This window comes from Glandiceps talaboti, chromosome 8, assembly GCF_964340395.1.
Source record: "Glandiceps talaboti chromosome 8, keGlaTala1.1, whole genome shotgun sequence".
Lineage (NCBI taxonomy): Eukaryota > Metazoa > Hemichordata > Enteropneusta > Spengelidae > Glandiceps > Glandiceps talaboti.
Genome location: NC_135556.1, coordinates 24,643,577 through 24,668,154, shown reverse-complemented (window position 1 = coordinate 24,668,154; position 24,578 = coordinate 24,643,577). Strand labels below are relative to the sequence as shown.

Genomic DNA, 24,578 nt, shown 5'->3' with positions numbered 1-24,578 from the left:
CACTGCCATTATATTTGACTTATTAAATATTATTGTATAATTATGTAAATATATTATTTTTTTGGTCACTGCTTGTTGTAATGTTGTATTCTACCTAAAACTAGTAGTCACTCACCATGATTGAATTCATGTACACATTATGCCATAATGTATATAATTCAAGATTTATTCCCATGCCATGATAATCATATAATACAAGCACTGCATAATGAATCCAAATGTGCAATTTTATACTTCTTTCTTTACTTGGTGCAAGAGGTTTCTAATATTATACTGTTATGATAAATGATGTCAGTTTGATTCATTTCATGGCTATTGTATTAATAGTAATACTGGACTGTAATTGAGTTATCTTGTAATCCCTTCAAGGCATGCAATGCAATTAAAGAATATATGATTACTTTTGTGTATAATTAGATATCATTACCCAACATTTTCTATATTCAGCCAAGAAAATTCCAAGTAATCTAAGGGGACTTGTGACTATGACTTTGAAAAAAATGAAATAATGGCAATTTTGATTGTTTTGAATCATATTATGACCACCACAGAACCAATGATATAGATCCAGGTTGTCATGGCATTGAAAGACTTGGGTATAGATCCCATATTTTTTTGTACTTTTTCAAGATACACAACCATGACACATTTTGTTATGCTGACGTGAGGAAGAAATCAGATAGTGTACATTAGGTAGTGTTACTGTACAGAGCAGAGTGGTTTACAAAGATGTTTATATGGCATAAACTCAAGTCACTTGACATTTTATACATGGCAGTACTTCAAAGGATAAATGATAGGTGTTAGAAAGTAGAGACAAGTCTTCCCTTGGTCCCTAGAGTTGAATTTATCTAATTTTGTTTTCAGGCATTCATTTCTTATTTATCTGTATCTTTTTGTATGTAAAATAGTCTTCATACAGTCCACAGATCTGACTTTGTAAAGTTTATCATGGCTTTGAAATCCACTTCTTTGAAGTACTCCAATCGATGACTGCAAATGTAAACAGAAAGTATCACATTATATTAGTGGTTTGTCATCATATTTGTAATGATGTATGTCTGTATTACTAGAATAGGTTTGTTTATTTGAAGTAGAATTCTGTTCTGAAATTAAATTCTATATCTGTAATTTGATTTTCTTTTTGGATATCCTCTGAATGAGCATGGTTAATAGTCTATATTTTCTTTCTTTGTCTGTTTTGTAATTGGATCTATTACCATATATCGGGGTATATTTAATTTCTTTGTCTTTATGTCCTGAAGCATAATACTGATATTATATATTAAAGATATAAATGTATGTTTGACAGTATTCTGTAGTTCATAAATCCCTAGATGTGATGTTGATTGAAAGACTTGTTTGTGTTCCGCATGGTTGTTTATGTGACAACAATGTAGAGTGCAAACAAACATGAATCATTCAGTCTTGAAATGATTAGACTGTTGGGGGTCTCAAATGGGGTCTGGGGTAGGCAATATTGGCCACACACCCCTATCAGAGTTGGCCACTGGTATCCTCCCCAGGGATGTAGAGCTCCAGAAACATGGATGTGGTACAGTCCTTGTACAACTCACATGGCTGAACATATGTGTTGTAGTTTCACTGAGTAGTATGCAAATTATCTTTCTTTTCAATGTATTGTCCTCTTCCCCCTCCCCCTCCCCTTAATAACACTGATTTCTTTCACAGACCCTTCAATCATCCCAGTCCATTGGATAAATTGCCTTGAGGTTGGGGCATGGGTGGTAATGTTCACAGTTTAGTCTTATTGTGAATCAAATGACACATAGGTGAAGCTATCCATTGGGATAACAAGATAATTGCCTAAGGGGGGGGTGTAACATGTCTAGTATTCAGGGACACCTAATTACAGCACCTATTGTAATGAGAATGTACAAGGTCATTCTATCACACCATGTGTGGAAATGCTTACAGGCATCCAGGTAATATTTAATAGTCAATACAGTGTGGTTTTTTAATGGTTATATAATACACAGTTCTATCTTTCAAGTGTTTGCTGTCCAATGGTGAAAAGAAGGCAAAAAATAATCTTAGCCAATTTTTCTTCAACTGGTGAAGCATCTTGCACTTAGTAAATGGGGGGGGGGGGGGGAGGCTAAAGTTGCAAGTTGAAAGGTGGAGTACTTTTTACACAATCTTTTCCCCTTTTTGTTTGATTTTCAATGTTTGGAACAATGATCATCTTTGATTTGACGCTATTTTAAAGTTTCAGCTTTACTCCTAAACATATCTTAGTTTTTACTTTACAAACCTGACAGTAAACAACCGGGAGACTTAGGCACATGTTCTATCTCATAAATTGATAATCCAGAAATGAAATTTTTGAAAGTGCAATCAACACCTAGTTACAATGATGAATATGTATAAAAACATGACACATCGCCGAGTTGCAATGATGAATACATAGGAAAACATGACAGGTTACAATTAAAAAAAAAATATTTGTTGTCAAATCTGATGTTTGATTATCTGTTGTGATCCTCTGAATTTAATGCATGAGAGGCAGTATTAAGATATAGAATATTTGCATAAAATGAAGAGGGGGTGGGAATATATAAGTTGTTATTTTACTAAATAGTGCTAACTTCCCTAGACATAGGAATAACAGAGTTACATGTATGTATCTATACTCACAAATCAGGCTCAGTATATGCATCAGCTTCTACTGGATATAATGATTCATACACTCTGCTATTGCCAGACCCATGTATAGCATAGGCATTAAACTTGGTGGTATTAGGAGGGAAATACTCCATGGGAAGTTTAGCCACACCAGTCCATGTATTACCCCTTAGTGTAGCTTGGTAATCTAGTACCAATTCATCCTACAGGTGCAAAAAAAAATAAAAAAAATTTAAAAAAAATATTTGGAGGGAAATACTCCATGGGAAGTTTAGCCACACCAGTCCATGTACTACCCTTTAGTGTAGCTTGGTAATCTAGTACCAATTTCATCCTACAGGTGCAAAAAACAAACAAAACAACAACAACAACAACAACAACAAAAATTTGCACCCTCTAAGAATATGATATATGTAGTGATATGGAATACCTTTACCTTTATGTTTCCTGATAAAGTCGGTCTAGTTTTTATTCTCATATACCTAGCTGTGGACACAAGTACCCAAAGATTTGATGATCAAACAAGATGACATAAATAAGGAAACTAATTTTATTCCTCATATTTTATCAAATATTGATTTTTTCAAGACATGCAATCTGAAGATCTTGCTTTATGCAAATTAGTATACTTGTGGGGTCAAAGGTCACATCAGCCAATGGTACATACAGACTGCAGTAGACTGATTTATGTTCTATGAACTACTAAAAGCCAATGGCTTGGACAATCCTAGTTTAGTGCTATCTTTCATCCAATCTCAAGATCTCTTCATGTTGGCATCATCCAGACTAAGACAAACCCAGTTCAGATTAGGATTAAAGCATGGGTGAATAAAAAAGTTATCTGGCATAAGTTGAGAAAAAGTTTGTCATCCTATTTAATACGTATGGCTCCACTGATAAGCTAAGAAGCTGGGATTGAATTCCTAGACTTTAGAATTAAAAAAATTGTAGGACAAAACGGGCATGGGGGTTGACTTACATACTGGTCATGTGGTTACATTCTGTTTAGAATCTCCAAGGCTTTGAGGGTGGAGAAACATGGCCAGGGCTTTGAGAATGGAGTGACATGGCCAGGGCTTTGAGAGTGGAGTGATATGGCCAGGGCTTTGAGAGTGGAGTGATATGGCCAGAACTTTGAGAATGGAGTGACATGGCCAGGGCTTAGAGAATGGAGTGACATGGCCAGAGCTTTGAGAATGGAGTGACATGGCCAGGGCTTTGAGAATGGAGTGACATGGCCAGGGCTTTGGGGTGGAATGACATGGCCAGAGTTTGAGAGTGGAGTGACATGGCTTTGAGAGTGGAGTGACAATATGGAATTTTACAATCTAATTAAGAGTAATGAAATATGACTTGAACTGATTTATTTGATGCATTTGTATTTGCAGATTAATGAACTTTCACCTCTCATCACATCCAGTTTTCACATGTCAAGGAAACTAAGTGAGTGTTGATTTCATTTTGAATTATGGTGAAATAACCCCTTACACTGGTAATGATGGCGAAAATGATATGTGTACATAAGGATAAGTTGATGGAAACACCCCCAGTAGAGTAGAGTACTACTAGTACATGGCAAGCCCTTTTGAAGTTGTAGGTTGTTGGCTAGGCAAATCTATGAATGATAAGAAAAAAAATGCTAACAAGTGCCTCAATATATTTGAATATAATGACAAAATAAATGTTATAATTATTGAAACAACATATGCAATGAAATAAACATTCAGGAAATATTGATTACAAAAGACTCCTCACCTTAAACATATTTCTGAATCCATTCAATGCAAGTACAAGATGTTGACCATGTCTGGAGAAAAGAGAGAAAGAAAACCAAATATATACACAGCAAGAGGAGTACAGTATTAGAGTTTTTGTACAGCAAATAGTATCAATTCATAAAATTTATAACAATGTAAAGTTTTACTCACGGGCAAAGTTCAACTTCTAAGTATTTGTTGTTTTCACCCAGGAAGAATGCTTCTACAACTGTAATAAATCATTCAAGGTAGGTGATATTTTGTGATCAAACTTCCTTTATTTTCTTGTCCAGACAGCTACCTGGCTTAATAATGTTATTCACCAGAACTCAGACCACCAAACAACAGCCAGAGTCTCCTATTTATTTTCCAACTTATACAGAATCTTTAGAACCATTCCTTGTTGCATGAAACTGAATACTGAACATAATGTTAACTACTTTCATATGAGTTGCATCAAAACATGGTCTGTCTACCTGCCTCTATATCTTAGATAATCTTTCTAAATGTCTGTCTCTGTCAATCCACCCACCATCCGTTCATCTGTCTTTCTATCCATCCATCCATCTAGCTAGCTAGCTAGCTGCCTGTACAGCAGTCTGGCTATAACACCACCTATCATATGATAGAGGGGTGTACTGTGGCAAAACTCAAGTTCTGTAGTCTTTTTGAGTCTTGATTGTGAAAACCTTGCTAATTTCAAATGTATAAATATTCTTCCGTCATCATCACCATCATCATCATCATCATCATCATCGTTATCACCCACCCATTACCTTCATAATCCCAAAGCTGTGGGAATGGTTTTCCAGGTTCTCCTTTAGGTGCTGGCGGATCATTGAAAAATGGTGCTGCTACTTCCATCGTGACAGTCATACCGTTGTCATGGTTACCTGACAATTTTATTTCAATGGGATTATGATCTATAGGAGTTGAATTCCATTGGGTTTTGATTTGGTATACATGTGTAGCCATGGTAACAAAACCACCTGCCAATTAACAAAACACTATCATTAAAATACATTAATTAGAAAAGAACAATGCTGGGTGGTATTGTCGCTGGATCGCTGTGATCATGTGTGATATTGTGAATGGTCCAATATACCACTATCATATTATAACTGCAGCAGCACTATGTTCAATCATTGGTAAAATAAACTGGAAATTTATGTCATTTTCTTTGGTCAATTGTTATACAAAGAATTCCAAATCTACAAATGTGTGCTACATCCGTTCTCCAAACCCGGATATCCTCGAACTTCAAGTTGGCCGCCAAGTGATTTGATGATACCAGACACGGGTACCAGACGCACACTTCCTGTCACCCACCTGTTGATTTACCTAATCCAAAATGGTATATACCTGTAAGTCACGTGATAAATGGTGTCAGCCATGTTTCCGTGTGATTTGCATATTACATTGGTATAAATTTCCAAAGCTTACTGAGTACACGCACGAAGAGAGCTGGTGTCAACCCGCATATTTACATTATTGTATTCAGATCAATCTCCTGTGAGCTCGTCATCTAATAAACAAGACAAAGGTAAGCGTGCATTGTATACGAGTCAAATAACTCACGGTTTTCCCCAAGAGACAGAAAATAACCACAACTTGGTCGTGGTCAACGACACTGTCTAGGCTAGGGCCCTGATTATAAGGTAACATTACGAACATCGGAACAGGTGGTGGTGGTGGTGGTGGTTGTTGCAAATATGTAATATTGCAGTATACCGTTACTGTATACATGTACCTCATTATTACTTCATAATGGGGTAGCACATTCAGTGTATGGTAAATTTAAATAGAGTTCTCTTTCAAATGCGGAATTCTGATAACTATACCTTGAGTTGTCGTTCGCTCACATTTCATCGAAGAAAAGTTTTCTTCGACTCTTGACTCTACAGCCACTACAATGTGTGATCACCCGTATAGCTCTACCGATGAACAAAGTGACACGTGAAATTGTACAAATTCTTGTTTGTTTGTTTTTCTCCTCGATAATAATCAGTTTTGAAAGAAGTGTTTGTAATTAGGCGAAATTTGGCGTGAAACACAGATAAGGAACTGTGAAACCGCGGGACTTTACAGAGTGTAAGTTATTCATAAAGACAGCCCCTACAATTAATAGGCAAATCAATAAGTTTTTAGACATGTTTAACAAAATCAATTGTTTACGCATTTTTTTGTGTCATCGTGGACGTAAACATTTGGTTGGTAAGTCTAGAAGACATCGAACCCGTACTTCCTGACAGGTAAACAAATGCCACTGTATTGGTTTTATTAACCTAGGGACTGTATAGGTAACCCAAGACCTTCCAACCTGGTCACTGGTGTAAACACTGAATGGAACAGTTATGAAGCTATTGTAGTATTGTGTAAAATAAGTAGTGTATTGGAATCTAAATATTTCTTTGTAGCATGTACAGCTACACACGTCTCCGTTACTATCTATCTGTCATGTTGACAAGATTTGTGTAAAATTGTATTCATGATTTCAACGACTGTGTGAGAATGAACTGCTGTTATAATTACAGTGGTTCCTTGATTCATGGAAGCATAGTCCACATACTATGCTTGTTTCCTCCCAATACCTTTGAAGAGCTGTATGAATGTGTAAACCTAATTTCATTGTATTGTCCCTTCATGGAACTTGAAAGTCATATTGGAAGTCTATGAAGGAAGTTAGTCAAATATTGGAGTCCTAAAGGAGGCAAATAATTCACAAAGTTTTCTGATCACATAGCATAAAGTATGTTCTTGCAAGAACATGTTTTTCAGGGATCATATATCTTAGCTCTGGATTTTGTTCCAAATAAATACATTTCTGTAAATAAAAAGTGTCACATTTATTTCCTTGACAACACTTAGTAGTAGTACTCCTGGCCATAAAAATTAAGTCTCTGTTTTTTGTTGTTGTCATGTTTTTTTCTTTTGGTGACAAACTTGTACTGTGACTGGATACCGCAAGTGAAGTCATTCCAACAAATTACAGCACTATAAATCTCTTAATAGTTTCAATTGTGTATCCGTATAAATCTACAAATTAAAGTACATGACAATCTTCTCTATATATTTATATTCTATTCCTCATAGAAAAAACACTTGTAAAGACACTCAACAGTTACCCTGGTACAGTGGTAGTTTAAGTGGCAGAACAAGGTGGCCATTGTTAGAGCATTAAATTCATATATCAAACTTGAAAAACTTGATGATCTTTCTTCAAAATTTCAAATATTACGATCTGAAACTTGAGAATTTAGCCCTTTAAATCTGAATGACTATGAAGGGAAGATTTAGTGTTTATAGATATATTTTGTAGTTTAAAGTTCCTAGTATTTGAGATCATTTATGTAAGTAATTGTGTAATGGCCTTTAGAGACCTATTTGATATTGATTTTATTGATTAACACATCATGAGAGCTTTACCCAAACAACAAAGATGTCTGACATCGTAGTTACTACTAGTAGAAAATATGTGATGGTGAACCCACTGACATTTGGTGTTACAAAGAGATAGAACTTATGGTTTATAATTGCACAGTTTATTTATTTCAACCATACAAAAAACAAACAATAATATATCAAAGGAAGAAATAAAAGTATCATAATAGAACTGGTCTCTCACTATTGATAGGTATACTAGTATATCTGACAAGTAAAGATGCTATTTAACAACATCATTGTAGTTTGGAATGGATAGTCCTAAGGTGGAAACTTTTACTAAACAGATTTCTGTATAACACTTTAGATTAGACACCTCAGTTCAGGTATACTCAGGCTCCCACTACCATACTGTATTGTCCAAAGGTCTCCTTAATTATATAATACATGTAATGACAAGTTTCCTTAAATTATGTTGGGTACTTCCGTGAAACTTTATCTGATTGTAACTATGATTTGTCATCCATCACTCAGTACAGATTATATAACAATCCCCATTGTTGGTTTGACTGACAATAGTTAAAAACTACCTAATTTTCCCCTCAGTGGGTACGGGTGGCAAAAGATAAAATCTACCTGAGCATACTAGTCATTTTTATGGGGAGTCCCAACCAAAATTGTGGGTTATGCGTAATGGTATTTCCCTATCTATTATTAGGGTTCCTAAACATTGTTCCCTGCATGCTTTTTTACAGAATTTTCAAAGGTTTGGTATGGTTTTTGTTACCCTTGTGTTTTATACATTTGTATAATAAATTCTATAGTTTTTCATGTCATGATTCCATCTTAGTCGTTGAATGTTATATCTCCTATTCAAATAACATAATCATTGGTATTTGTACCCACTGTACAATCTATAGTCAAATATTTTCCAGTTCCAAGATGACAAGATACATGACATGAGGTGAAACGATGTGATAATTTGGTTTGCTTGTATTGTCTTTATTGTATTTCAAATAACATTGTCATCAGTGATTAAATGATGGAAAGATATGCTGACCTGTTTAATTGTGAGTGATTTCAATTCATAGAACAAAGATTCAGAGACAAAGAAGGTTTTTACTACAAGTAAATCCGGGGTACGGTAAAGTGGGGACTTTATCAATTGCCAATCAAATGCACCTTTGTTTGAGAAAGGGAACATGTATATTTGTAAGTTCAAATGTAGTGTTATTATTTCAGTGATGAAGGCATGGTATTTCATTTACAGTAACTCCATATTTGGTTCACTGGGTATAATAACATAGACAACCATTGTTAATGTATGCTGACAACAATGTCAGGATCAGCATGTGAAGTGAACAAAGTCATGAATCAATTTGCAGGTCAGAGGTCAAGGGGGTTTTAGGCACACCTTCAGACTGTGTACCTGATAATTGACCAGCTCATTAAAAGGTGTGAACAAATAAATGACAATTAAACCAATGAAGATATTGGTAGAATAATGAGATAGCAAGATAAATGGTGAAGATAACTGTGTCATATGCTGCCAATGTATCATGTTATAATATTAAATAGACAGAACTTATTTATAGATGAAGTATTTTGAGGATTGTATGATCTACTAGATAGAACTTGTTGTCTAAAGTATTTGTAGGATTATGTCTCAAATCTGATATTTTATTAAAATAGAATACCTTTATACTCAGACTGGCTGTTTGAGACTTGTATCAATAAAAAAGATGATACTGGGGTATTGTTACTCAAACTACTCCAGGAACGATGTCATGACCAACATTTTTGGTATATCTTCATTGCCATACATAAGGTCAAATGTCAACTGCTAATGTAGGGCAAGGTTATCAAATAACCAAAGTTACAACTTGGGTGGATGACTTGATTTATGATTGGGGATGTCCCACTTGTTAGATGATGCATGTCAGAAATTCCAGGCATCATAGAATGTTGAACACGCAGTCCATCTATCACAGAGATTTTCTGGATGTCAATGTGGTTTCTAATTAAACCAATGGTAATGATACTGTATAGGAACTAGACTAAGAGATTGAGGGAGTGAGGTTAAAATCATGTAACTGTAGTGAAGTTTTTCCTGTGCTAATTTCAATCCATACAATGTTAGTCAATTAACTACATGTCATACTCATATATAGATGGGTGATTGCTGGAATTTATTGCACTATTTTAACTAACATCTGTTTGTACTAATATTACATACTAGTAACTGTACATAGTTATAGTGACATGAACCACAAAAGCTAACAACATTTCAAAATGAATAATAAGTCCCTTGATAGTTTTATTATACCAAATATCAATTGTTTGTTTATGTCACCAGCATATTAATCTTTGGAAATAAGTATAATATGTTTATAATCATAATTTTTGCTCTAAATAGGTCTGGTTGACACATACCTTTTGATCACATGCATTTATTTAGTACCATGATTTTAAATGAATAATTTTGGATTTTTAAATTTTCAAGATAAAAGTATTCACATCCCAGTACCCTAGTCCCCAGATTAATATCTGAAATGGTGAATACAGATCGGTTTCTTTATGGAAAGAAGATCATTTGAGGGAAAAAAAACATGATTTCATTTGAAACGAAGGAAATAGAGGTTTATAAAGAAATGGAAATGTTTTCAGGACATCATATTTTAATCAGATTCCTGTCCTGTCAAACAATTATATATGGATTAAACCTAAATAACATTAGTATGTTGTTTTAGTGTACTCTGTTGTTTAACAACAAGTAGACCAGCTGTCATATGTATCAATATGTGATGAGTATTTTTCCTAAATTTACACAATTTTACCTTTGTACAGAATGAAATATCACAAACAGTAAAATAGAAAAACATGGTCTTCACATATTCATGCTATTCACTAGTACTTAATAATGAAATTACAGTATACTTCGACTATATCCTAATTTCGTAACGATTATAAATGTAAATGCTGTAACAGTTGTCAACCAGATTTAGAAAACCAAGATTTTGTCATTCATAAATATGCTTATCAATATGCAAATCAACAAATAAGGCAATTATTCAAATTATGATATTGTAATAGGGAGAGCTATGAGATTGTGTTTGTAGTATTTATAATTTGATTAATGTAATAAATGTGTTCCAGTGCATGTTTCAGTGCAAGGCTTATGAAGCTGTGTGTATGTATATTTGTATATTAGATAGAGACCCATATAAAACAGTACAATATAAATAGCTGCCACTAGGTTCACTTATATGACTATCAGAATAGAAAGGTGTGGCAATAATGCAAATACTAAGTATATTCAAATTGTAAAAGTGTTTTTATTAGATGTTACACCCAAAATTATGAAATTAGAACAGGTTGTTGATATCATGATCTGTACTAGGAACAATGGAAACAAATCATCTGCAGCAACTATTATATGTCAATATGTACACTAACTTTCAGTGTATATTTCTGTATATTTTTACTTTCTTCTGTTTTAGTAATAAATATGTTGTGTTCCTGGAGGCGCAACAAATATAAATAATTTTTAGAAATTTTAATCTAATATTATAATTAGAAATTGAATATCTGACTGCCAAGCAGGATTTCACAAGAACCACAACACTGTCTGTTAATATGATCACAACATTTCAATATTTTTATTTCATTCATCATTAAAATTTTCTAGGGTTACAGCTGTAAGACACTGGAATTATTTATAGCCAACCTCAAAATCCTCTTTTTTTCTTTTTCTTGTGTGCATTTCCCAGTCATTTTTTTCTGAGATTTTGTGCAATTTTTCATAACAGTAGATTTTTGTTATAAAATGGTGACTATGGTATAAAAGTACAATACATTACCAACTTCTGTGTAAAATGTGTTTTATAGTGAGACATCATATGAAACCACTAACCACTTTATTGCATCGCTAAAACAAAACTGCATAGTGAAGAGCTGAAGACCTGAACCACTTCTACATGTCACCAAAATAAAAAATTAAATTAAAAAAAAACAGTGGAGCTATTCTGACCGATAGGTCGCTTGTTAATAAATGTATTTTATTTTTCTTTGTTTTGGTACTAAGTATGTAATAGTGACAGGTAATCTCAGTAAATATGTTACGTTTACATAAATATGCTCTGAAGCCATAATATTCCATTCAGTTCTGAATTTTTTTATGTGGTCATCTCATGTGATGGATGTGTGGATGTTGTGAAGTTCAAACATCCTGAACATTGTTCAGAAATACCATAAACCACCATATGATAGACACATGTACATTTTACTAAATGTCTTTCCAATGTGGGATATTTTAATTTGTATTTACAAATAACAAAAATAAAATATTGTATTTTAATTTTGCAAGTCAAATTTTTCAAATATTTTCATTTTGGAAAAAATCAACTGAAATGATTGCTAGATTTTCAGTCCATGATAATTTATATATAGATTAGTTGGATTTGTCTAAAAATTTCTTGAAAGCCGCTAAGGAATATCTTGTTTGTTTTTGTAAATACACATCTGGTGAACATTTGTACGTGGGGAAACCCCAACATGTATTTTCTGTCACATTTTCTTGGCATCAGAGGAGTTATTGCTTTTTATTGTCACTGATCATATTACTTGAGTTGAACATTACTGACACCCGGGACTGAAAATTATTTTGTTTTTGTTGTTTGTGCTCCATAAGGTAAACACATGAATCTTTCAAACAACCAGTGATTGACAATAACATTGTGTGTATGACTAAACTGATAATAAATCAACTATGTGTTATTTGCAGGTGACATAATATGACAGAGTGTATGTGTATTTTTCATATCTCAACAAGTCACTGAGTTTACCTCGGATACAGAGATCAACTTGTGTGCTGACATTGTCACCAATATTTCATTGTTAGCAGTGAGTACATTTATATTTTATGTATTTGTATATTGTATCAAAATCGCTATTTCCTATTTTCTTACAGTGTTCTTCCCAAGATATTCTGTTCGTACAGCAGAACTTTACGTATATGTAAATGGCATAAATTAATAGAATTAGGACATGTTTATAGATTTTGGTTATTTTATAAAACTCATAATCTCAACCTAATTATTGATACAATAGATAAGGGATGGATCAAAGGTGAAATAAGACATGCATTGAAGACATTCATCATATTTGAGCTATAAGTAAAGTAGTGGCCAGGGTCTACACAAATTACAGCACTCTGAGAGTAAAATGGAAAATGTTGGCATTGTTCTGGCCTTAAGGGAACAATTTGAAGTATAGAAAATACAGTTGTGTAGTTCAACTAATTTATACTAATGGTTCACAAAAAGGCTTTTAAAGTTACTTTGAAAATAATCGGCATGAAATTATCTGTAGCATGCAGATTACTAATTTAGACTACCAGATTAGCAGTAGTCCAGGGCACATAGACTACTAAACATTGTATCTTGACTACAACATTAGCAGTAGTCCAGGGCATATAGACTACTAAACAGTGTATCTTGACTACAAGATTAGTAGTAGTCCAGGGAATACAGACTACTAACCATTGTATCTAGAGTACCAGTTTAGCACTAGTCGGAGTCCTACTAGTCCAGGACACATAGACTACTAAACATCATATCTACATGTAGCAGGCTACCAGATTTTTAAGGTGGTAGTCTGTATAAACAATAGCAAATTGTAACTTTATCAGTTCACTTGGCTGAATCTGACTATCCAGCACATAGGTTAAATTCAAGCCTTGATAATGCAAGTGAACGTTAAAGTAAAAGATTTGTCTGTCCTAATGTCTGTGGCAGCGTGACTATATACATGTATGCAAGTCATGCAGTAAGAAGTACTTCACACAGAGACCCACTTAATTTTCACACTGTAACTATTTCCCTTTATACAGCAAACATACATATGCATTTGTCAATTGTTTAAAGCTACCCTAGATGTACATGTAGGTATGTCAGATATGTTGTCTAACTACTTCCTGAAATGTGGTAATCCCAAAACACAAATTAAAGCATGTACATTTAATTTGTTTTCTTGTACCTTTGTGTGTACAACAAAAAGTCAGTTATTTGGAAACTAGAATGGAATAGAAAAGTAAACCACATAGTTACAAATACTAAAGTACTAGCAAACAAAAGAGCCTTGTCCAAAGGTTATATTCCAGATTGATATACTGACAAGAGGGAACTGTCTTTTGGAATGAAAACCAGGAAATCCATAGATTTTATGGTATGTATATAGATGTTGCATTTCTTATCAAATGCAATGAATCCATAGATATACCTGAACAGGATATGCCCACACAATTTGATAGCCTTTTTAGTAAATGTCAGATATTCAGTAAATCTGCCATGGTCTTATCAATAGTAAAACAGTTTCCAAAAGCTAACCAGATAAAGTTACATGTTTTGGTCATAGTAGTCTTTTCATTGGTAATATATATTTGACATGGTTTCTATAAATAGGGAACTTGCAGTCCAGACTGAGCATGCTCAGGTGCAAAGGACTATGGGATTATTTGTGGTTATCGTAATACCTAATCAGGAGCTACTGATAAAAAAAACCTCCCACAATGGTCCGGGTGACTATGAATTGAGCATTTGTGGTTAAAAACAATGTAACATTATTGTTTACAATACTATTTGATTAGTGTTTATTATCACCTTTCCCATGATGCAACATTCAACATGGCGGGTTTGCAAGTTCCCTATTGGCAGTGATTATAACCGGACAGTTTTCAGTTGCTACATAAAATGACTTAAAAGTTAGTTGCCAAGATACCTTAATTACCTTATATTTAGTCACCTATTGTGCATATTACATGTCTCTAGCTGTACACACTATACTGTGTCATAAACATGATGACAACTCATACTAGGTCTGCTCCCCCCCCCCCCCCTACACTAATTAAGTGTAAATACATGCAGCTACACAACAATTTTCCTGAAAGTGATTCAATATACTTAGAATGCATAACATCAAGAATGAAACTAATTTACACATATCCATCGGGATTTATCAGTTTGGTTTCACAATATATTGAAGAATTCAATGGCGTCTAAACAAAATATTTGGACATGTAAGAATTCCTACTTGTGATAAATATATCTTTCATCCATATTAATATATATATATGTTAAAAAACTATCCAAACATTTTATATAGCTATTGTCAGTGAAATGTATAATGTCGGTAGGTCTGGTTGAATATCTCATGAAAGGATTTAATCAATCTATTCTCATGATTGAATGATAGATGTATGATTTCCCAAAGCTTATCATTAAATATTAGAAAGATATGAAAGATTCAATGTTTACGTCATTTTCTAACTCAGTTGGGTACAGAATGGTGTTTACTCCTACCTGTATGAATTGATACTATGGCTATACACACATAGATAGTATTTATTAATTATGCCAACAGCAAAGAATACCTAAATGTCAAACCTCCAAAGGTTTCATGTTTACATCCTCCGTTCTTGAATCCCAAAGCTTATCATTAACAGAAAGTGAAATATTCATGGGGTTCTGCATTACTCATTTTGAACATATTAAATCATGAGTCTCCCGAGAATTTAATAGCTATCTCCTTATCAATAGTAGATGATTTCTCAAAGTTTATCATTATATATGAATTAATGCGTATTATAAAGAATATGCAGTCACTAGTTGTGGCTAATGCTCGTATCTACATCAGTTTAGCAATGACTTCAAGAATATGATGACTTTGTTATCATTTCATCACCTGTGTTAAGCTTTAAATAATTTTAATTATCAACTTTTCAGTTATCAGGAAATGAACTAGTCGAATAGTATATAATCTCTCAATACAAAGTTCATTGTGAAATGTAAAATTTATATATCTACAGTATAGTAAATAATACATGAATTGTGATTTACAATATTCCAGGCTACCTACCTCAGATTGACAAAAGTGGCTGATGACTGCTTCCTCGGTTCATCGCTTGTGTTGATTTAAAAATGTATATATATCTAAATATCAATTCTTAATCACACAAGACTAGAAGATTTCATTTTATGATTTGGTAATTGTTTAACAGATATTATAACCATGTCGCAATAAGTAGATTGTTTATGGTCACTCTTACCTTTATATATATATGGATTGTTTATGGTCACTCTTACCTTAGTTTGTTTATGGTCACTTTTACCTTAGTTTGTTTATGGTCACTCTTACCTTAGATTGTTTATGGTCACTCTTACCTTAGTTTGTTTATGGTCACTCTTACCTTAGTTTGTTTATGGTCACTCTTACCTTAGATTGTTTATGGTCATTCTTACCTTAGTTTGTTTATGGTCACTTTTACCAAGTAGTTTGTATATGGTCACTTTTACCTTAGTTTGTTTATGGTCACTTTTACCGTAGTTTGTTTATGGTCACTCTTACCTTAGATTGTATATGGTCACTCTTACCTTAGTTTGTTTATGGTCACTCTTACCGTAGTTTGTATATGGTCACTCTTACCTTAGCTTGTTTATGGTCACTTTTACCAAGTAGTTTGTATATGGTCACTCTTACCTTAGTTTGTTTATGGTCACTCTTACCTTAGTTTGTTTATGGTCACTCTTACCGTAGTTTGTATATGGTCACTCTTACCTTAGTTTGTATATGGTCACTCTTACCTTAGTTTGTATATGGTCACTCTTACCGTAGTTTGTATATGGTCACTCTTACCTTAGTTTGTATATGGTCACTTTTACCTTAGTTTGTATATGGTCACTCTTACCTTAGTTTGTATATGGTCACTCTTACCTTAGTTTGTATATGGTCACTCTTACCTTAGTTTGTATATGGTCACTCTTACCGTAGTTTGTATATGGTCACTCTTACCTTAGTTTGTATATGGTCACTCTTACCTTAGTTTGTTTATGGTCACTCTTACCTTAGTTTGTATATGGTCACTCTTACCTTAGTTTGTTTATGGTCACTCTTACCTTAGTTTGTATATGGTCACTCTTACCTTAGTTTGTTTATGGTCACTCTTACCTTAGTTTGTTTATGGTCACTCTTACCTTAGTTTGTATATGGTCACTCTTACCTTAGTTTGTTTATGGTCACTCTTACCTTAGTTTGTATATGGTCACTCTTACCTTAGTTTGTATATGGTCACTCTTACCTTAGTTTGTATATGGTCACTCTTACCTTAGTTTGTTTATGGTCACTCTTACCTTAGTTTGTATATGGTCACTCTTACCTTAGTTTGTATATGGTCACTCTTACCTTAGTTTGTATATGGTCACTCTTACCTTAGATTGTTTATGGTCACTCTTACCTTAGTTTGTTTATGGTCACTCTTACCTTAGTTTGTTTATGGTCACTCTTACCTTAGATTGTTTATGGTCACTTTTACCTTAGTTTGTATATGGTCACTCTTACCTTAGTTTGTATATGGTCACTTTTACCTTAGATTGTTTATGGTCACTTTTACCGTAGTTTGTTTATGGTCACTCTTACCTTAGCTTGTTTATGGTCACTTTTACCAAGTAGTTTGTTTATGGTCACTCTTACCTTAGTTTGTTTATGGTCACTCTTACCTTAGTTTGTTTATGGTCACTCTTACCTTAGTTTGTTTATGGTCACTCTTACCTTAGTTTGTTTATGGTCACTCTTACCGTAGTTTGTATATGGTCACTCTTACCTTAGTTTGTTTATGGTCACTCTTACCTTAGTTTGTTTATGGTCACTCTTACCTTAGTTTGTTTATGGTCACTCTTACCTTAGTTTGTTTATGGTCACTTTTACCAAGTAGTTTGTATATGGTCACTCTTACCGTAGTTTGTATATGGTCACTCTTACCTTAGTTTGTTTATGGTCACTCTTACCTTAGTTTGTTTATGGTCACTCTTACCTTAGTTTGTATATGGTCACTCTTACCTTAGTTTGTTTATGGTCACTCTTACCTTAGTTTGTATATGGTCACTCTTACCTTAGTTTGTTTATGGTCACTCTTACCGTAGTTTGTATATGGTCACTCTTACCTTAGTTTGTTTATGGTCACTCTTACCTTAGATTGTTTATGGTCACTCTTACCTTAGTTTGTATATGGTCACTCTTACCTTAGTTTGTATATGGTCACTCTTACCTTAGATTGTTTATGGTCACTCTTACCTTAGTTTGTTTATGGTCACTCTTACCTTAGTTTGTTTATGGTCACTCTTACCTTAGATTGTTTATGGTCACTCTTACCTTAGTTTGTTTATGGTCACTCTTACCTTAGTTTGTTTATGGTCACTCTTACCTTAGTTTGTTTATGGTCACTCTTACCGTAGTTTGTATATGGTCACTCTTACCTTAGTTTGTTTATGGTCACTCTTACCTTAGTTTGTTTATGGTCACTCTTACCTTAGTTTGTTTATGGTCACTCTTACCTTAGTTTGTTTATGGTCACTTTTACCAAGTAGTTTGTATATGGTCACTCTTACCGTAGTTTGTATATGGTCACTCTTACCTTAGTTTGTTTATGGTCACTCTTACCTTAGTTTGTTTATGGTCACTCTTACCTTAGTTTGTTTATGGTCACTCTTACCTTAGATTGTTTATGGTCACTTTTACCTTAGTTTGTTTATGGTCACTTTTACCAAGTAGTTTGTATATGGTCACTCTTACCGTAGTTTGTTTATGGTCACTTTTACCGTAGTTTGTTTATGGTCACTTTTACCTTAGTTTGTTTATGGTCACTCTTACCTTAGTTTGTATATGGTCACTCTTACCTTAGTTTGTTTATGGTCACTCTTACCTTAGTTTGTTTATGGTCACTCTTACCTTAGTTTGTTTATGGTCACTCTTACCTTAGATTGTTTATGGTCACTCTTACCTTAGCTTGTTTATGGTCACTCTTACCTTAGCTTGTTTATGGTCACTTTTACCAAGTAGTTTGTTTATGGTCACTCTTACCTTAGTTTGTTTGGGTGGCTGATATGTGATGTGTTGATCAGATATACTATGTACAGGTTAGCAATGAATCAATGTATATCAGTCCAGTTTGGACCTGTGTAAGATTAGTGTTATCCTGACCTATCAGTCAATACTCCAAAATAGGAAAGGGGGTTGGCCAATGCATGGGGACGCTCAGATACAACATAAAATAAATGGTGTATGACAGACTGATGAGGACTGCTATACTGATTAAGAATAAATATATGAATGTTACCAGCTTTCATTGCCATGTGTTTTCAACCAGTACCTTTTAACCAAACCTTTGCAGAAAACCCTGTAAGAAAACGTGATCATAAAAAATTCAAATGTGAATTTATGAATGGTCATAAAAATATAGAAATATATTTATATTCACAGATATGATATATGATATAGACATTTAATACATGTACAAGTTTACATATTCATAAAATAATTAGCAAATGACACTCAAAAATCAATAATAAAAGAGAAATATTAACATTAAAATCAAATTAATGTTTTAAGTTAATGTATTATAATTTATTTTAATATATTTTAGTCTTGAATCCATGCCAGCTTAAAATTGTTGAATATGGAAGGATGTGAGGAGAGAATGGTGAGTTGCCATACAGGCAGCTGAGGCTATAGAATGTGACAGCTCATTTGTATTTCTGTGTCTTTGAAATGTTTACTTCCTGAGAAAGAGTTATTCTCCAAATGAATTATTAATTATTATCAAAAATGCATGATTTATGATTTAAATTTACATATGATTAATAACCACTGAAAGTACTAAAACTAGTTCCTTTTCAAAGTTTACATACAGCTGACTACCAGCAACAATGATTTTACAGTCTCACTTCCTTTCTGTGGTTGCAATAGAATTATATCGGCAGCAAGCAGTAAATTATGATAATTATTTCAACGATATGATAGAGTAGAACTTCCTTGGTACAATGACTGAATCAGGAAACTAAGATAGAAGGGTGGGACTGAAATCGAAAAGCATATCCTATACATGGACAGTTTTACAAATTTAGCTTTCTTTCTGTGCATAATCTATCCCTAAATCTTGAAACCTACCAAAGTAAACGTTAATCTTCTTTCTCTCAAGGGGATATTTGTTTGTACATAAGTAATAACTAGTTCCACAAAACAGGATTAAGCAGATTATGATGTTTACTTGAAACTATTTTCACTCTATAAAAATATGAATAGGGAATTACTCTGTCATAAAATCACCCACAGATCCCCACCTCCACAGCCAGCAAATCAACAAGACTACCTAGTTTGACAGTTTTTCATCACATAAAAACAAAGTCATGATTACTCTCTTAAAATATGATTTATCATTATCAAATTTACCATTTGTTACCAGTGCAAATGCTAAATACTAAAGTATTCATATAAAATTGTCATATTTGAATAAAACTTGCCAGCTTCTACATCTTAAATTGGAAACAGCCATCATCATTTTGATGTGTTTGTTAGGAGGTCTTAAATAAACCATCATGATGTTCTTGTTGGTGGTGTCACATTCTTTCTCAGTGGAAGTCACTATATCTTGATAAACTTGAAACCGTCCAGCCATCTTAATTCTTACTATACACATCCTGTCATCACTGCACCTCTAGTCTCCAAAATGGCTAAACGTCGTTCCAAGTGTGCCATGTGTGTGCGTGGAGAGGGTAAGTTTTCATCGTTGTTCTCATCCCAAAGTTTTGAAACTGCAGAACTTTAATGTTGTTCAAAGAAAAATGCCAGAAGTTTGATAAAATCCAGATTCTAGTTATGACATGAGATGTAATGATTTATTAGGTTGTTTTGAAACAGAGGTTCACTCCTGAGTGACTTTATGAAAACATCACACATGGTGAACTCACTAGGTTTTATGTCATCTATAGTGTAACTTTTTTTCCATATCACATCTGCATCAAGACCTGGGGAAGATGTTTTGAAAACAGTAATTTTGTATTTTGAAATTAGTATAAAATTGTATAATTTGTGTCCCAGGAGTGCTGTACAACATACCTGCTGTTGCATAATAATGTAGTTATCAATTCATCCATTCATTTCCATGGAGTAAAAATTAGATTAACTGTAATTACTTTGTATGTAATTAAACTGCCTTTGTAAAGAAAATTTTTGGATAGCGTTGAATGCTGCAGATGCGAAAGTTTATTGTTTTGGAAATATAGCTACAAACAATGCTGCCAGTATACAAGAAAATCATGCTCCATAAAGCTTATAATGCAGAAAGTTCAAAATTGTTACAATTCAATATCTCTCAAGTTACGTAGAATCCTATGTATCTGGTATGTCGATTATTGCAATTAGCATGTCTTATGTTGTATAACGGGTGTCGTGAACAATATCAAAACACCATACGAAGAATATGATGACATAATATTGACATCACAGTCTTGGAATTCATGTGTTCAGTTTACTTGTGGAATGTTGTATATAGACTAGGGAAGTGGGTGACCTTCATATACACACTTCAGTTCACCCTGGGAGTGTATACAGTGTCTATGCATTCACTGAACATTGTATGTAAATAGTACTGATAAAGTCGTGGACTGTATTTGTTTCAGAGATGATAGCGAGTTGCCTGCTATGTATGATTAACAAGTCTTTAGGAATCTGTGGAAAAATGTTGATGAAAAACAGCAAAAAGTACAAGACAGGAATGTCTTTTCTCACTGTGATATTCGTCAATATCAATTTACATAGAAGGTGAAAGGTCAGACTCCTGCAAAATTGCTATACATTGTACATGTCTGTGATGAAATAAGACTTTACAGTACAGTGGAAAGACAGTTTACACAAAACTATGTGTAAAATTACAACAAAGCTAATTTATAAGAAACAGGAATGAGAAGCAGACTACTTTGATTAATTGTAGCATAGTCTATAACTTTATGGTATTTGCTAGTTACTTCAGTATTGTTTTGAAATAGTCTTAACTATTCCCTTCTTCAATATTGTATTATGTCTAGTTACTGTCAGAGCTCTCACTTGATATTCAGATATAATGTAAAAAGTGACATTAATTTTATTATGACATAATTTATTGGTAACTAATTAAAAAAACACTACACTCTCAGTTACCTAGTCTATTTTTGCTCACTGATGTACATATATGATGCTATAGCAACATCTAAGTTTTAGTGTATATTAATTTGATCTATCATACTGAGTGTATTTTGTTCACTGACTATTTGCCAAAAGTTAAGGAGGCCTCAATTACAGACTGTACATGTTGAGGGTTTGGTACTGGCAACCTGGAAACTTTCGCTGAAGATTTATTTCACTGGAAAACAAAAACATAAAAATAAGAAGTGGCTGTGATGCCTCCTTCTTGTATATAAACGTAGTGCACCAGGGTGATAGAAATGTGTTAAACATTAGTCTTTTGGAACTAGTTGAAGACTGTAAAATTTTCTTGTAGTGAAAATATTCAGGTTTACAGTATACTGTCAAGTCAGTTTTCCATGAACTGTCGGTGATAATTATCAGTTCATATGCTTGAATTACACTGATATCCTGAATGGTCATACAGCGGACAACATTTCTGACAGAGAATTTGATGGATAGCTAAGCTATGCATTGTGGAAAACACACATCAGACATTTTGATTTTACAGATGTTACAAGTGAAGCATCCTCTGTGTTCTACTTGAGACACCCTCGAATGTCTCTGTTCCTTGAGTAGAGGGAATACATGTAGACGACTCTCAAAATTGGTTCTGCTCTGTCGATATTCACAACACATTGATTGTAAGTGTTACAGCTACCAACCTAAGGAGATTTCGACATTTTTGACAAGAAGAAGCAAAAATATTAAAAGTGGAGAAAAAAAAACAACTAATATTACTACAGTCATACTAAGGAAATATTGAAAGTGGCAGATATTATAGTATATGTTTCGTCTTTTAGTTCTGCAGAAAAATTAATTCACTATAACGTCTATTTCATGGAAGGTAGTTTCCTAATGTTTGACTTTTAGCACAACTGTACTGAGGTTCAGTAGTGCTCTAGGCATGATGAAATGTCTATGTGTATGTGTAATACATTTTGTATGTAAGTGACACTGTATGATCATATACTTTGTATTGTTGTGCTGTGATAGATGAGATTGAAATATATTCTTTATAATAGAAATCAGTTGTTTTCTTGTTTACAGTAAAGCCTAACTTTGCACGTTTTTGTAACATAATATGCATTTTGTACTTTTTTATTGTAAAAAAGTAGATATGTTGTAGTTTATGATAATCACTTATTTTATTATTTTCACTTAAAGTTAATATTTTATGATTTTTGTAAATTTCAAATTCAACAACAAACCTGTATAAATGTGTATACTGAAAGGGAATGGAACACATTACAATGTCCAATGACTGACTGACAGATATTGAAAACATTTGGTATCAGACATGTTTTACTTGTTGACCTGTGGTTATTTTGATGGTTTAAAAACTGAAAACATACCCAGGAGGAGTAGCCTGGTGACTGGGGGTCAGTTAGTTTGCATTCATTGACTACAGCTTTTTGTAATAGCAGTCAAAACAAGCTATCTAGATACATGTTACATACCAACCCAAGTATGGGGTATGTTTATATACATGGCTAGCTGGAGTTGACAAAGAACGGAAATACAGGGGTTAGGTTGATAGGAAGATGATGAAAGGTTAGGTCCTGTTATCTGTGTGTCCTGGTAATAGCTGATCATTGTTATCTTATGTGGGAAAGGAAGTTCAAAGATGACACAACATGAAGTTGACAAACCAGTATTCGAAGTATTGTGAATCATTGTTGATCAAGAGTTAATGGCCTTTAAAAAGTGGGTTGTGTTGACCTCAACTCAGAAGTAATGATATCAAATCACAAGATAGTCAGTTTGATAAAGCCAAAATTTAAAACATGTGTGGGCACCACTCAACCAAACTTTAAGGTTTTCTTGAGCCCAACCCTAGGCACTTGATGAATGATTTCAGTGGGAAAAACATGGCAATGGATAATGTATACTAAGTGATTATATGATAGCATTGAAATTTTATTCCCCAGTATTTTTCTTCATTCAGCTAAATATGAAGTTACCTAAGGGCCCTTGTCACTTTGAGTCAAAGATGTGTACTAGTATTTTCTGACTGATGAATAATATGGGGAAATAATATAATTATAATATTTATACCCATGCAGAATAATTTATCTACTCAATCGTAAGTTATTAATATCAGGAAGAGTTAACTGGTGAACTTGACACATTTTGAGCTCTACAGGATAAATGATGATTGTCAGGATATATAGCCCATAATATTTTGTTCAAATGCATTTAATTTGGCTTGTACGTGTGTGATATATGATATCCTGAGTTTAATGTCCGTACATTTCTTAAGAAATACAGCTAATTATCAGTAAAACCTCGATACAATACTATATGACAAAAAATTTAAATTTAAATTCCCTAACTTCTAAGTGTTGAAGGATGATGCTATTTTATTTGACCCAAAGATCATGGATGACTAATTGACCAATTGTGGTAAAAACACTCCTTCTACACACCACAAGTGATTAACTTTATCCATATATGTATAGCCCATAATATTTTAACACAATTTGAAATTACAGTTTATTTTATTTAGTTGTTTTGTTAAAATAATGTCACAAAGTGAGTGTGTGTGTGGGAGGGGGGTGAGGGAGGGGGTTCTTTTGTTGACATGTAAATACATGTATATAAATGTGATATAGTTTCACAGGAGTGGATTTCTCATGTTAACACAACAGGTAATAAAAGCAGTCGTTATGAAACTAAACATTGAATTCCAATTCATGATAGCAACTTACTATCCGTCCCTCATCAGTCAATTATTTTATATAT

The 24,578-nt window shown here is 33.5% G+C and overlaps 2 protein-coding genes across 6 annotated transcripts in view; one reads left to right on the top strand and one right to left on the bottom strand.

Annotated features, from left to right (window-relative positions):
- Positions 1 to 247: 247 nt before the first annotated feature.
- LOC144438646 (UPF0462 protein C4orf33 homolog) lies at positions 248 to 19,901 on the bottom strand. Of its 3 annotated transcripts, XM_078127769.1 has the most exons (7): positions 19,782 to 19,901; positions 18,985 to 19,011; positions 5,180 to 5,392; positions 4,575 to 4,632; positions 4,402 to 4,453; positions 2,659 to 2,849; positions 248 to 993 (listed from the first exon to the last, which is right to left on the bottom strand). In XM_078127769.1, exons 3-7 carry the CDS (start codon positions 5,376 to 5,378, stop codon positions 915 to 917), a joined length of 579 nt encoding a protein of 192 aa, XP_077983895.1. In that variant the 5' UTR covers positions 5,379 to 5,392; positions 18,985 to 19,011; positions 19,782 to 19,901; the 3' UTR covers positions 248 to 914. The 3 variants fall into 3 exon arrangements, with proteins under 3 accessions (XP_077983895.1, XP_077983894.1, XP_077983896.1); XM_078127768.1 differs by lacking the exons at positions 18,985 to 19,011; positions 19,782 to 19,901 and adding an exon at positions 5,632 to 5,718; XM_078127770.1 differs by lacking the exons at positions 18,985 to 19,011; positions 19,782 to 19,901 and adding an exon at positions 5,647 to 5,694.
- Positions 5,827 to 24,578, top strand: part of LOC144438645 (uncharacterized) — a 47,578-nt gene continuing 28,826 nt past the window's right edge. For 2 of the 3 annotated variants that reach the window (XM_078127765.1, XM_078127763.1), the window contains exon 1: positions 20,257 to 20,386. In XM_078127765.1, coding sequence (XP_077983891.1) covers positions 20,341 to 20,386 — 46 coding nt within the window. In that variant the 5' untranslated portion in view covers positions 20,257 to 20,340. Of the gene's footprint in view, positions 5,947 to 12,567; positions 12,687 to 20,256; positions 20,387 to 24,578 lie in introns of those variants that run through there. The other variant, XM_078127767.1, reaches the window with a different exon arrangement.

Excerpts from the sequence above, each read along its gene's own strand:
- LOC144438646 (XM_078127769.1), bottom strand. The coding sequence starts at position 5,378 with ATGGCTACACATGTATACCAAATCAAAACCCAATGGAATTCAACTCCT. Across the intron at positions 4,454-4,574 it reads TTAGAAGTTGAACTTTGCCC|ACATGGTCAACATCTTGTAC; the intron begins GTGAGTAAAACT and ends TCTTTTCTCCAG. Across the intron at positions 2,850-4,401 it reads GATTCAGAAATATGTTTAAG|GATGAATTGGTACTAGATTA; the intron begins GTGAGGAGTCTT and ends TTGCACCTGTAG.